The sequence below is a fragment of the Pogona vitticeps genome, chromosome 12 (genome assembly GCF_051106095.1).
Source record: "Pogona vitticeps strain Pit_001003342236 chromosome 12, PviZW2.1, whole genome shotgun sequence".
Taxonomy (NCBI): domain Eukaryota; kingdom Metazoa; phylum Chordata; class Lepidosauria; order Squamata; family Agamidae; genus Pogona; species Pogona vitticeps.
Genome location: NC_135794.1, coordinates 6,975,563 through 6,989,341, shown reverse-complemented (window position 1 = coordinate 6,989,341; position 13,779 = coordinate 6,975,563). Strand labels below are relative to the sequence as shown.

The 13,779-nt window shown below is 44.4% G+C and overlaps 1 protein-coding gene across 3 annotated transcripts in view; it reads right to left on the bottom strand.

Annotated features, from left to right (window-relative positions):
- Positions 1 to 676: 676 nt before the first annotated feature.
- BBS4 (Bardet-Biedl syndrome 4) overlaps positions 677 to 13,779 on the bottom strand; it is a 44,136-nt gene continuing 31,033 nt past the window's right edge. For all 3 annotated transcript variants that reach the window (XM_072981953.2, XM_072981956.2, XM_072981954.2), the window contains exons 8-16: positions 13,390 to 13,517; positions 12,796 to 12,850; positions 10,090 to 10,158; positions 9,394 to 9,546; positions 8,012 to 8,183; positions 7,042 to 7,111; positions 6,127 to 6,265; positions 5,461 to 5,662; positions 677 to 4,927 (exon numbers count right to left, since the gene is read on the bottom strand). In XM_072981953.2, the coding sequence (XP_072838054.2) occupies positions 4,773 to 4,927; positions 5,461 to 5,662; positions 6,127 to 6,265; positions 7,042 to 7,111; positions 8,012 to 8,183; positions 9,394 to 9,546; positions 10,090 to 10,158; positions 12,796 to 12,850; positions 13,390 to 13,517 (1,143 nt within the window). In that variant the 3' untranslated portion in view covers positions 677 to 4,772. The remainder of the gene's footprint in view (positions 4,928 to 5,460; positions 5,663 to 6,126; positions 6,266 to 7,041; positions 7,112 to 8,011; positions 8,184 to 9,393; positions 9,547 to 10,089; positions 10,159 to 12,795; positions 12,851 to 13,389; positions 13,518 to 13,779) is intronic.

Below are 13,779 nucleotides of genomic sequence, written 5' to 3'. Positions count from 1 at the left end.
ATCTGCAGATACACCTAGGCCCAAGCTTTGCTTCTCGATGCTAATGGTTATTACTAGGGCTGTCTCTGCCTATTTCAACCTGATAGGTCCATCTTTGATTACACGGGCATCAGTCGACATAAGCTACTGAAGGAACGGCAACCAGCTCCATCCGAGACTGCTGAAATGTTTGTGCCAGCAAAGGTACTGAATGAGCCCAGTTCATATACAGTAGGACCCCTGTATCTGTGGGATCAGTATGTGCAGTTTCAGGTACTCCTGGTCTGAAAATATTAAATGGAAAAACCTAGAAATGCATAGTTCCATGATGTAATTACTAGAACTGGCCATTAGAAGGAGCCAGAGCCCATGCTATGTATAGAATTCACTATTATCTGCAGGGAGGGGGCTCAAAACCAATCCTGCATGGATACTATCCTGTCCTATTATACACCATTGTGAACCTTCACGATCTTCTGAGATCTTAGGCCTCATACTTCAAATTCCTTTTGTAGGAAGCAAGATCTGGTGATATTTGCATTGTTGGAAACCTTTTCCCCCCTTTTCGCATGTGTTCTGAACTATTATTTGCATAGCCCTGGCTGTTTTTATTCATCTGCCATGCTGAGACTGTGGTATGGGCCAGCATTAAGTGCAGAAATGCAATACAAAGTAACTTATGAATAAATAAGATATATAGGAGGGGGTTCAGAGTATTTATTAACTCTCACCAACCATTTACATTTTGAAAACTCCCTTGATGTACAAAATAGATCTGTTCTTTTTTTTTTTTTCTAAATAAGCTGGAATAATAAACCCAATCCAGTTGTAGAAGGTATCTGATAGTCATTCATTTATGTTGGTCACACAGATTTCTTAATTGGCAGAAAGTGCAGAACTGGTGGCTAAAGCGTTTGTATCTGAGCCCAACTTGAAACGGGCAATGCTGATCAAGTAAATGTTTCAGGAATACAGCGCTGGGTATCTCCAATTGCCTTGAGCCATAACTGCTGGCTAGTTCTGAGAAGTTAACAAGAAGGCAAGTCAGTGCCACCAGAAAATCATAACAGCAGAGAAGGCAGGGCTTCTCGCGGTGCTGCCAGCAGCTCCTAGGTAGCTCCTGGGGAAAGCTGGAACTGCCCAGTCTGGGGGTCCCTCAGGAGATGGGGGGAGCCAAAGGGGAGGCTAGGAGACGTCTCCCTGGAGCAGCTGGTGAGCAACAGAGGAAGGAAAGCTGGGGAGCAACCTGGTATTCCCTCCCTCTGAAGTGATCACCCGAGCACAGATTGGGTGTGGGAGCCATCTTGGGCAGTGAAACTGAGAAACACACACACACACCCGAGAGGAGAACAAACAAATACTGTGTTGAAAATTGACAAGTAAGTGGAAGCCTTTGATGTATGAATAGTCCTACAAAGTGGAAAGAGAAACTAAAGTGCAAAATATTTGGCCGAAAAGAAGTGGAGAAGTGGCGAGCTTGTTTACCAGTCCTGCTGTCTCAAAAGTGAAACTAGCTTTTAAATTTCAGGCTGGTCAAGGCCAACAATGAGAAATTGAGAGAGAGGGAAAAAAATCTGATCTTGGGAAAAAAAATCCCAGGGTGAAATAGATCACTGGTTCTTAACCTTGGGTTACTCAGGAGTTTTGGACTGCAACTCCCAGAAGCCTTCACCACCAGCTGTCCTGACTGGGGTTTCTGGGAGTTGCAGTTCAAAAGCATCCGAGTAACAAAGGTTAAGAACCACTGAAATAGATAACATTTTTAGAGGAGCAGCCTTAAGATTTGCATCAAAACAAAAAAGAGAAAAACATAAAAAATATAAGATTTTAGAAAATAGATTAGCCTCAGATGAACTACAGCTGAAACAAAACCCAACAAATACAGAACTGAAAGAGAAGATAAAGTTAGTACAACACCAGATAAATATATTGCTCACTGAGGAAACTGCAAAGAAGCTTAAATTTGCAAAGCAATTTTTTTTTGAAAATGCAAACAAGCTGGGGAGATGGTTAACATATAAATTAAGGAAAGAGAAGGAGAAAACAATAATACAACATTGAAAGATGAAATAGGGACTGAGAAATTTAAACAAGAATAAAAAAGATTGTTGAGGACTTCTACTAGAATGTATACAATAGAAAGGAAATAGACAAAGAATCTCAGAAAGAATATTTTCTGAAATACAATAAAATGAAATTGACTAAAGACCAAATGCAGTCCTTAAATGAGCCTTTAACATATGCAGAAATTACAGAATTATATATATAAAAATAAAGGGAAATCACCAGGCCCAGATGGTCTGCCAGCAGAATATTATAAAGAATTAGAAAATGTATTGTTTAAACCATATAAGAAACTCTTGGAATTTGTAGAAGAAAAGGGAGAATTGCCACCAATGTGGTCCGAAGTGATAATTTCTCTCATACATAAGGAAAACACTGAGGGTAAATAAATCAAAAACTACAGACCGATCTCATTACTGAATGTGGATTATAAAATATATGCAACCATGCTGGCAACTAGATTGAAAAGAATTTTAATACAGACAATACATCAAGATCAGTCGGGCTTTCTTCCAAAAAGGCAGATGAAAAATAATATAAGGATAATCTTAAATACTCTGGGATACTATGAAGCCCACCCAGAAAAGCAAATGGCTATGATATTCTTGGATGCAGAGAAAGCTTTTGAGAATCTGAATTGGAATTTTATGCTACATCAATTGGAAGTGCTACAAATTGGAGAAAGATTTTTGGAATTAATTAAAGCAATCTGTACCCAGCAAAAGGCAAAAGTTAGCATCAATGGAGAGTTGGCAAAAGAGGTCATACCTTTAAGGATGCAATGGACTCAATTGAAGACCTGATGGAGATTATGAAGAATTTTGGTGATATGGAGAATGGAAATGGATCAAAAGAAAACTAAAATACTTGTTAAAAATATGAGAGAACAAGAACAACAGAAGCTAATAGAAAGGACTAACTTTCAAGAAGAAAAGTTACATACGTAGGGATCCAAATCACAAAGAAAACGAGTACATTATTCAAGGACAATTATATGAAGCTGATTAAAGAGGTACAGATTAGCTTGGAGAGATGGGACAAATTACAGCTATTGCTGATGGGAAGAATAGCAACCATTAAAATGAATGTTTTACCTAACATTCTATTTTTATTTCAGACAATCCCCATAATATTAAAACAGTATTTTTTTTCCAAGAACTTAACAAGATAATTATGAGATTTGTGTGGCAGGGTAAAAAGCCAAGAATTAAAATTAAAGCAATGGAAGACGCCAAACAAAGAGCGGGTTTTGGTCTCCCAGATTGGGTTTTGTATTATAGATCCTGTGTATTGGACTGGATAAAGGAATGGGTAACCTTAGAAAATGATAGATTATTCAATTTGGAGGGACATGATTTGCAGTTCGGTTGGCATGCTTTTCTATGGTACGAAAAAGATAAAGAGCAGAAACATTTCAACTCGCATATAAGAAGAGCCCTATTAGGGACTTGGAAAAAGATCATCCAACAGATTTACCAAAAAACACCTGTATGGGTATCACCTATAGAAGCCTTTACACAACCTAATCTCATGATAGAAGCAAAACTTCTAACATATTAAGATTTATTTAAAAAAGGATTGTGAGTTAAGGTCTAAAGAAGAGTTAGAGACACAAAACATATATATATATATAGACTGGTGGTCCAGAGCACAAGTGGAATCTAGGTATAGAAAAGATCAAATAGAGGGCTTCTATCCAGAACAAACGATATTTGATAAACTTCTGCTGGGCTCAAAAGATAAAGTAATTAAGAAAATGTATGATTATTTGTTAGAAATTAAAATGCAAGATGAGATGGTTGAAGAATATGATTAGGTGGGCACAAAGTATAGGATGTAATATTGATCAATGGTTGCAAATATGGAAAAATAATATAAAGCTCACAAAATCAGTTAATTTCAAGGAGAACATATACAAGATGTTTTATAGATGGCATATGATTCCGGAAAAATTGTCAAAGATTTATACAGAGGTGTCAAATGTTTGTTGGAAGTCTGAAGCACATGAGAGAAGCTTTTATCGTATGTGGTGGACTTGCAGAGTAGCGAAACAATTTGGATAGGAGTACATACTCTGTTACAAAAAATATTGCTTTTTAATGTTCCACTAACCCCAGAACTGTTTCTACTGATCATTATACCAGACAATATAGATAAGACAAAGAACTACTTAGTTTTATATATAGTCACTGCAGCCAGAATTCTTTGTGCCAAGAATTGGAAGAAATCGGTGATACTGAAACAAGAGGAACTTATTGAGAAGATACGGGAAGCTGCAAAAATCGATATCTTATCAGAAGTGTTGAAAGACTGTCTAGTACAAAAGGCAACTGAATAATTATATAAATGGCTTGAGTCACCAGATAGTGCTAGAATAACACAGATTTAAACTAGAGTGTAAATGTAAATTAATCTGGAGGGCAATCAAATTGTAGAAAAGCAGAAAGTCGATTTGATATTGCAACATGAAAAGACTGGATGTCAGTACATTTTGTTTTCTCCTCCCCCTCCTTTTTGTCCCCCCATGTCCCCCTTTACCTTCTGTATCCCTTACCTTATCCCAAGTTATTATTATTAATAATATAAAGAAAAAGAAGAAAAAGAAAATTATGCAGAAAAGAAGGACCTCAATCAGAATTCGTAGGCACCTTAACGGGATCGGTGTGTGTGTGTACTGGGGGGGGGGGTTCTCTGCTAGAGATCCGTATCATAAACTGGTGGGCATCTCTTCAGGTCTCCTGGTCTTGCTCCGTGGACTCACTTTTAGAACTTTGCTCCTGCCCCTCTGCAGCAGATGTAGCGTCTTCAGGAGCAGCCTCTGTAGCGGGCTTAGGCTCCATCGGCAAGGAGGGGCCCTTGGGTAGCTGATTTGAACTGCCAGCACCTGAAAAAAGAAAACGATCACGGATTCCTTCATAATGTTATCTTCTGTCTTTCAAACAGGGTAGAGGATTTTAGCCTTAAAGTAATGCACATGGGCACCCTCTGGAATTTCTGCATTACTTCCTGATGAAACTAAGACAATGATCAGGGTACAGTATTTCTATCTTGCTTTCTCTGTCAATGCTTGTAATTCTATACAAAATGAGATTCCTTTAACCTTAGTGGAGTATTTTACAGCTTCTAAAGCAATGTAAAGGAATTCAGACAATCTGGATGTTGTTTCCTTGCCTGCCCCTATTCATATGCTGCAGTGGATCAACACACGAAGGCCAACTAACTACAGTTAGCCTTAACTCTCCATTTCACTAAGGCGCCAACCACCTTAGATGACAAAACATCCATTCCATGTGCTAGGAGGGAGGCTGTTAAACTGTTAGTGTGTAGCTTCCACTTGTAGGAATTCATCATGAATGGCTGGAATGTAGAGAAGAGAAGTTTGATGTTGCGCATACAAATGGACATAGGCAGGGGTACCTGGGATCATGGTCTTTGCGTAGCTGGCTGCTGAAGACATGGCCTGTCCCAGAGCTTGGTTAGACCCCAGGGGTGGTGCAGTGGACGATTTCCTGGAGGTAGTTCCTTGTTGCTTTGATTTGGAGTCTTTAGTCGGTTTCGTCCAGACTGCGGCCTCTTCGAGCTGCAAGGCAGCCCCCAGCCTCTGAGCGACATCCACCATCTAGATGGTCATGCAGGGGAAACGGAAAAGGAGGGAGAAGAGTTGAAGTATGTCTATCTTACTGTCAAATCTCATGCTGGTGCTTCGACATAACGTGAAAGAAAAAAGAGAGAAGCTGAGTGTCTGCTCTTATTTAGTGGAAATGCTCATTAAACCACACCAACCTGTCTATCCAAGTTGCTTTGGCTGCTGAAAGAAGCAAAGATCCACCTAAATGGAAATTTTAACATTTCAGAGGAAACAGAATGGATTCAATGCCCTGGTTCAGGGAAGAATCTTCACTGTGTTGCTGTTCATCAAGGAGGCAGCTTTTGCAAGAGAGCAACTTCAATGTTGCTGTGTTTCTAAGTAAATAAATTCTCCATCAAAGTCAGCACTGCTCTTGGGCATACAATTGATCTGAGTGCTTTGCAGCTCAGCTGTGTAGCTGCAGGAGCTCCAGTCAGTGGTTTAAAGCAACCTACCTCAGAGTCAAACTCCAGGGCGTTCTCCTTTAATGCCTGGGCCTTCCTTTTCATCTCATGGTACTGGAGGACAGCCTCTTCCTTATCCCCTTGATTGTAGAGCAGAACTGCAAAGTTGAGACTTATCAGAGGGTTGCATCTACAGCACAAGAAAGACAGGAGGGGGGGTCAGAACCCTCAGGAAGAAGCCCAACTAAGTGCCAGTGTCCGAGGGAACCGAATGTGTCAGGTTGAGTTCCCACAAAACAGCAAAGGCAAGCTAAAGAATATTGCCTTTAAGGCAGTGGCCCCCAACCTTGGGCCTCCATAGGTTCTTTGACTACATCTCCCAGAAGCCTTCACCACCACCTCTGCTGGCCAGGATTTCTAGGAGTTGAAATCCAAGAACATATGGAGGCCCATGGTTGGGGACCACTGCTTTAAGGTACTTTGTGTACATTTCAACTTCACTTTTCTGCATCACCCCCCCCCATTCAGGTGTGCACTGTACAGAAGGCAGCCATTTTCTGAACCCTCTTGTATGGGCTGAGACCACCTGTGGAGAAGGCACTGCAGAATTCTTCTCCCCCAGAAACAGAAAACCCACTCAGAGGATGATGAGACCAGAGCAGTGAATGTGCACAGCTGAAGAAAAAGACAGGCAAGACATGAGATACGAGCATGCCTCAATCAAGACAACACCCACCAGCATCACCATGCTGGCTGCTTTAACTTTTGAAAGTGCAGTCCAGAATTTTACATGCTTCTCGTCTGGCCCTAGGAAATAAGAAAGACTTCCAGTACTGCCACCCTTATGGTTCAGGTTCAAGGTTACGAAGATGTGTTGCCACTTTGCAGTTGGTACAGAAAGTATTACTCTCAACAAGAAGGCTGCTCCTTATACCCACCTCGCATAAACAAAATAAAAATGCTTACATGTCCAGTGCAGAAGCCTTTTGATAGGCTAGTTTGGCATTCTTAGGATCTTCAAGATTGGTCAGCACAACTGCATCGAGACAAGAACAACAGGGATGACTTCTGTTGACAGCGTGATGAAACCCTCGAAATCAGTGTTGCACGTTTGAGGTCAAGAGGGGAGATGTGAGAGATTGCAACTCCCCCCCCCCCCCAAGGAGAGTTTTGAATCAGAAGCATAACTCACAGCTCATGATCTTAAGGGAGCCCTGCAACCTGCTGAACTGGAGTTTGCCTAGTGAACATACCCTCCTTCTCTAAGACAGAGGTTCTGGTCTCCGACAGAGACAACAATCCTGTCCATCAGCAGCACATGGAGAGACAAAGCTCCAGCAGTGAACATGTGGACATAGAAAATCCCATGTCCAGCTCTTGCTAGTTCCAGTTATAGTACTCCAAATGATGGAGGGGATCCCCAACCTGAGATAATGGGTAACCACTACTAGAGTAAACATTTTCAGACATAGGCCTATGGCGTTCTGGGCTTCATGTCAACAAAGCGCTAGCCAAAACAGCCTGCGAGCAGATGGGAGTCAAAGCCTCAAACACCCAGAAAACCACAGAAGTAGGCAATACTGGGTGAGAAGGACCAATGACTAATCTTGGACAAAGCTGCTTCCTGTGTTTACACACAGTGCTAACCAAGGATGAGAAGCCGCCATTTCCTTTACTTAGAGGTCTCACATGTTAGAGGAGCTCTAACATGAACTAGTCACTGTTGATTTTATTTCCAGCCAGAGTCCACTGAACAGAATGTTGGACATGGACCTGAGAGCAGCAGGTTCGGGAAAGTCTCTTGACCCACTTACGTGCTCAAAACACTACACAAATTAATGTTAGCTCTCAGAGCAAGGTGGGCAACTCTTCATCCCAGAAAGGAGCAGCATTTTCACTGCAGTGACCAGGAAGGGTGGATGCCCGTTGTTGGTACCTGCTAACAGCATGTAGAGTTCTGCCAGCTTTGGCTGGAGATGGACGCCTGCACTGATGAAGTGGAACGCAGAGGCGTACTGCTGCATTGTCAGATGGACGAGGCCAAGGTTATACAGAATCTTCCAGTCAAAGGGTGCCAGGTAGTTTGCCCGTTTCAGGCAGCTGATGGCCTGCAAGGGAAAAGGGCTTGGTTCAGTAAAAGAGGAGGGCAAAGGGGGCCCGAGACCAGTGTCAGCTGCGTTGCTTCTTCCAAGTACAATGGTGCCTTGCACAGCGAGGTTAATCTGTTCTGGATTAACCCTCGCTGTGTGAAACATCGCTGTACGGAAAGAAAAAAGCCATTGGAATGCATTAAACTTACAGCGATGTTCCTCTATGGCCGGCAGCCATTTTCGCGCCCTCCCTTCGCTTAACGAGGGCGCGAAAACACTGCGCACGGCCATTTTGGGGCTTCCGGTGGCCATTTTGTAGCCGTGGAACAGCTGATTGGCAGGTCGCAAAGTGAAGGTCGGTAAGCGAACCGCTTACCAACCTTCGCTCTGCGATTTTCGCCCATTGGGGCCGTCGCTCTGCGATCGCATCAGCAATCGAAAAAACGTCCCCGTAGAGCAAATTCATCGCTCTATGGGGCGCTCGTTGTGCGAGGCACCACTGTAATAGCATTTCTCTCAAAAAGAAATGTCAAGCTGGCAGTGCTGGCTGAAGTGAACTTCACAAAACCAGAGTGAGATCTTCCAGTTTGCTAATAAGGCAACCAAGCATTAGAACACACGGAAAAGTCCACCTTTGTGGTCAGAGGGAGAAAGGAAGATGTTTGGATTTTTTAAAAAGCAATTAATTTAAAGCAAGTTAGAGTTAGTGAAATGTAACACATGCAACTAAATGCTTCCAAAGGAGAGGTGCGTCTGTCTGATGAACTGATAGGTGCTAAAATGTCAGCTGTAGAGATGGGGGTATTCGTATTCATATATGAATATCTCCGCACAAGTGGACATAACAAGGGGCCGGCTCCCTGGGGCTGGACCATCCATTGACCTGTCCGCTGCTGCAGCCGGCTCCACACTCCCTTTCAATCGCTCCGGAGCTTGCAGTTGACTAGCCACTCGTTAGCCTGGCAGGGAGGTTCATCCTCCCACTTCCTGCCAGGAGTGGCTAGTCGACTGCAAAATCCAGAACGATTGGAAGGGAGCATAGAGCCGGCTGCAGCAGTGGACGGGTGAGTGGACAGTCCAGCCTCATTATGTCCACCTGTGCAGGGGTATTGGTATATGAATACCCCCATCTCTAGTCAGCTGATCAACATAGGGGAAGAAAACAGGACCCTGCTCCGCAGGGAACTATAAATGACATTTTAAGCAGGGCAGGTAGTGGGACACCTACCGCTACGTATTTCTTTTTGCCAAAGAAGCACATGCCAATGTTGTTCCAGAGCGGAGGGCTCTCCGGAACAGCGCAAGCTACTACCCGGTACTTGGTGAGGGCCACATCAAAGTCTCCATGGCTCTGCATCATACTGCCAGCTGCCAAAATGGCCTGTAAAAAAACAGAGAAAACAAAAATTCATCTGTAGCGGCTGCACATTTCATTAGTGTAGGTAGGTAAGTAAGGGAGCAAGGACATTACATTGCAGAGTCCTGAATGGAGAAATTTCTTTTTTGCTTTTGCTCATGAATGCAATGTTATGAAGGGAAATGCAAAGCTATGAAAGCTGGAGACGTTTAAAACAAGGACTGAGAAAAAAACCTAGACGATGTTGGTCAGCCATGTTGGGAGGCCCTGGCATATTTGAAAGGGGCCACAGACTGAAACTGTGAGAAGTACGATATTTGTCCATATTGTAGCCTTGCTTGATGGGGGGGGGGATGGAATCTGAGAAGAGCTCCTGAAAGGGCTGTGGCCAAAAAAAAAAGAGAGGGGGTTGAGAATGGCTGATTTGGTAGGTGGTTCCTACTTAATTTCATTACTCCATGACCAGGTTACCCATTTGTTCAGCACGGATTCGGGGAAAGGTTTGTTCAACCTGCTTCCCCCCCCCCCGCCATCAACCACAAAATACATTCCTACTTTGTGAGTTACCTTATAATTGCTGGGATCATACGTCAGCGCGTTCCCAAGATGCTCAAAGGCTTTCTGGTAATCCTTCAGCTAAGAAAAAGATTTTTAAAAAGGGTCAGCAAAAATAATCTATGACAGATAAATGGCTGGCTTTTATGTTACTTTTGTTACAAGAAAGATAAACCACTTCCTGTGGCTGCTTCGGCTGATGCGGTATCTCCAACCAGGAACGCAAATCAACAAAACAACCCTTCTGGCAACAAAACGTCCCTCTTTATTTAGCTGGTTCTCTCCTGACGTGTCCGGAGAGAAGAGCTGGACCCTCCTTCCCCCTTCTTGGCCACCCCATTCACACACACCCAGGCATCTGCTCAGGCGCAGCTTTTCAACCATGAAGAAGAAGCAGGCTCTCCTCGAAAGCTGGGGTTCTTGCCAGGATGGAGAGCCTACATGCCTTCTCTAAAGTCACAGCAATCTTCATATACAGAAAGTAACAGCAGGGAGGGGAGGGGCATGAGCAGTCCTCTGCTCCAGCACCGGAGAGAACTCAGTACACAACCACTGTACGTAATAAGTGTCGTAAAGTCGGAACCAACTTACAGCGACTTTAATAGGGCTTTCAAGGTGAGTGAGATATTTAAGGAGTGGTTTTTACCAGTTCAGCTCCCCTAGGGAGCATCCACTCTATCCACCACACTTGAGATCCCAAATTATGTGCCATCAAGTCAATCCTGACATACAGCAACCCTTTTCAGGGTTTTCATGATAGAGAATATAAAGAAGTGGTTTCCCGTTCCCTTCCTCTAGGGGGTGCCCTGGGGCAGTGCAGCTGGCCCAAGGCCACCCAGGCTGGCTCTTCTAGGATGCACAGTGGGGAATGGAACTCCCAACCGTTGACTCCACAGCCAGGGACCTAACACACTGAGCTATCTAGCTGTCCAACAACTATGTAAGGTTTTGCTGTTCATAAATGCAGAAGCAGCAAAGTCAGTGGTCCATACCAGCCAGATTTGCACCTTCTCTCTCACTAACATGCCCTGCTCTTCCTAAAGAATCCCTAATCATCTGGCCCCAAATCTCTCCCTACCCTCAAAATTCCAAGCCAGCTCTAGTGACCACTCTTTCCTGAGAAGGCGGGCTGCTTCTGAGGCTGCTGGGAGATGCAAAAAGCATTGAATCAGAGAGGAATCTCGCCAGAATCAAAGGGATCTGCATTTTTAGAGGCACAGCCACATTTTACTAACACCACAGCCGTTGCGAAACAAAGCTAGGGGTTTGCTCTGTAACGGAGGAGATAACATGTCAAGCTCTTGCAGCAAGTGCTGCCTTTGTATCCCTTCTATCATGTAACTGACTGGTTTCCTCTCTGTGCAGCTCAGAGTGGAAAAGGGAAAGTGTGTGGTTGTGGGGATGGTGAAACAAAACTGTTCTGGCCCCATCCCATTTTGGGACGGGACCCTGGCCCACTGCTGGCCCAAAGTTGGTCAAAGAGAAGGTACACAGAGAGGAATGTGGCCCCCAAGGTGAAAAAGGGTTCACCCTCCCCTGATCAAGAGCAGCCATCCTCAACCATTTTTGCATCAAGGCCAGGAACACCACATGAAAGAAACCGAGGCCAAATCCGGATTGTGTAAGTCCCATAACGAACCTTAGAAAGTGGTGTGTGAAGAAGTGCTTCCAGCCCGTGGGCCCCCTTCCAATGTGCCAGGGCCCCCGGTTGAGAATGGCTACTCTAAAGACATCCCATATGAGGTACTTACGTGTAAAGCAATGGCTTGTGTCACATGCAGTGCTGCCTAGGAATAGGAGGAAATTTTGGAAACGGGGAAACTCGGAGGACATTTAGCCCTCCCTATTCAGGTATTCGCAGTCTGTTTATAGTCTGAGGCCAGAATTTGGGCTGGGCGATTAACAGAGTCCGTCCCTCCCACCTTGGCTTTGATGGTTTTCTCCTCTCCTGAGCAAATACCTTTCTAACCGAGGAGGAGACCCAGCAGGAGAGCAAAGAGCAAGCTTCCCTGCTTTCAGTTTTTCAGAACTTTCTCAGAAAAAAGGCTCAGAAAGAGCCTAGCTTCTTCCCTCCCTGCTGAGATCCTCCCAGGAATATTTGGGGGGGGGGGGAAGAGAAAGAACTGTGTTACCAGGTGAGCCAGAGGGGGGGTTCATCCTCCTGTGCTCCACACACCAACCTCTCCTCATTCTAAACTGCAAGCTCCAAAGCCCTGGAGCTCTCTCCGGCGCTGATGAGCGTGCCATCTCTCTCAAAGCCGCGATGAGAGCTCATTTGGGATGAAAATGCGCTTGGAGGAGCAGCCTCAGAATCTGCTTCCTTTGAAATGCCAGCCCCCCCCCCTCCGACTGGCCAGAATAAAGGTTTAATCTCTTTCAAGTCATTTCTAATTCCAGCTAAGAGGCCTTATCTGATAGTTTCTGCAGTTCTTTTTTACAAGGAAAATTCATTAAACTATCATTTTACTCTCCTCATTGGAGCAGCAAATATCGCAGAAGGGGCCCGTCGAGATTTCAACTCTGGTGCAGCTACATAGGTTGGTTCTCATATCCCCTTCCTTGAGGACCTAAGGAGAAGGGACAGTTCCATTCTTCCTGAGACTGGAAGACCTGAGAGGAGAATCTTAAGCAGGAACAGGGATGCCTGGATGTGCATGTCATAACATAGCTGCCGGACCAACAACATTAAACAGCGAGCCCGTTAACTGGCTTCCATACCTCCAGGTACAGCAAACCCAAAGTTGTAAGGAGCTCTGTGTTTTGAGGGGAGAACCTGAAACACATAAAGAGAAAAGAGACCCTCGCTTTAGGACATCCAGTGCTGTATTGCTCCTATAAGGGCAGCGTCCATTCCTAGGCAAAGGAAGAAAGAAGATTTTTTGACAGGGACAGCCCAAGACCGTTTGGTGCCCAAAGGTCTCCCAATTATAGTGACGGAAGCCGGAGAGACTAATCTGCACATTTTCTTTCAATTCTGCCCCCAGAACTGCTTGCCTCCGACTTAATGGATGTGCTGGCCCTGACCTTGAAAATGGTGCACTCACTTTTTTTGAGGTGTGTATGTGTGTTTCAGATCCTGGGGGAACCGGCCCCTATATGTATCTGCTACATTTATTCATCCCTGGCCTATATCCTCAGGACTGAAGAATTGTGATGGGCACCCCCTATGCTCCAAAGGGACACCCCCCGAGGGGGGGGAGGAGGAAGGCACAGCACCTCTCGGCTGTTCTATATCCTGGGAGCCGTTGCTGAGCACCAAGCCTCTTCTCTTCATCCCACCCCAATCCAACAGGGTCCAGGAAGAGATCTTACTCCACGGCTTTCTTATAGACTTCGATCGCTTCCTCCTTATTGCCCTCCAACAGGTGGATCTTCCCAAGCACCATGGATGTCAGGTCATGTCGGCCAAGTTGCAGGGCATTGTTGAGCTGATCTTTGGCCTGGACAAGAGCACAGAGGACAGGATTCTCAAAGAGGGCAACTTTTCCTGGTCAAATACTGCCAGCCCTAGCAGTGGGTCCTATGCAGTTGAGGTTCTGAAGCAGCAAAAGGGGGCCAAGCCTTGGGAAGCACATTTCTGCAACCTGCTGACGATCAGAAAAATCAAGAAATCCATTTCTCATTTTTTATTTTTTTAAAAAATCTGTACTTTTCATGGCCACAGATGTTAAAAGCACAAGGAAAAATATATTTTAGGAAAAA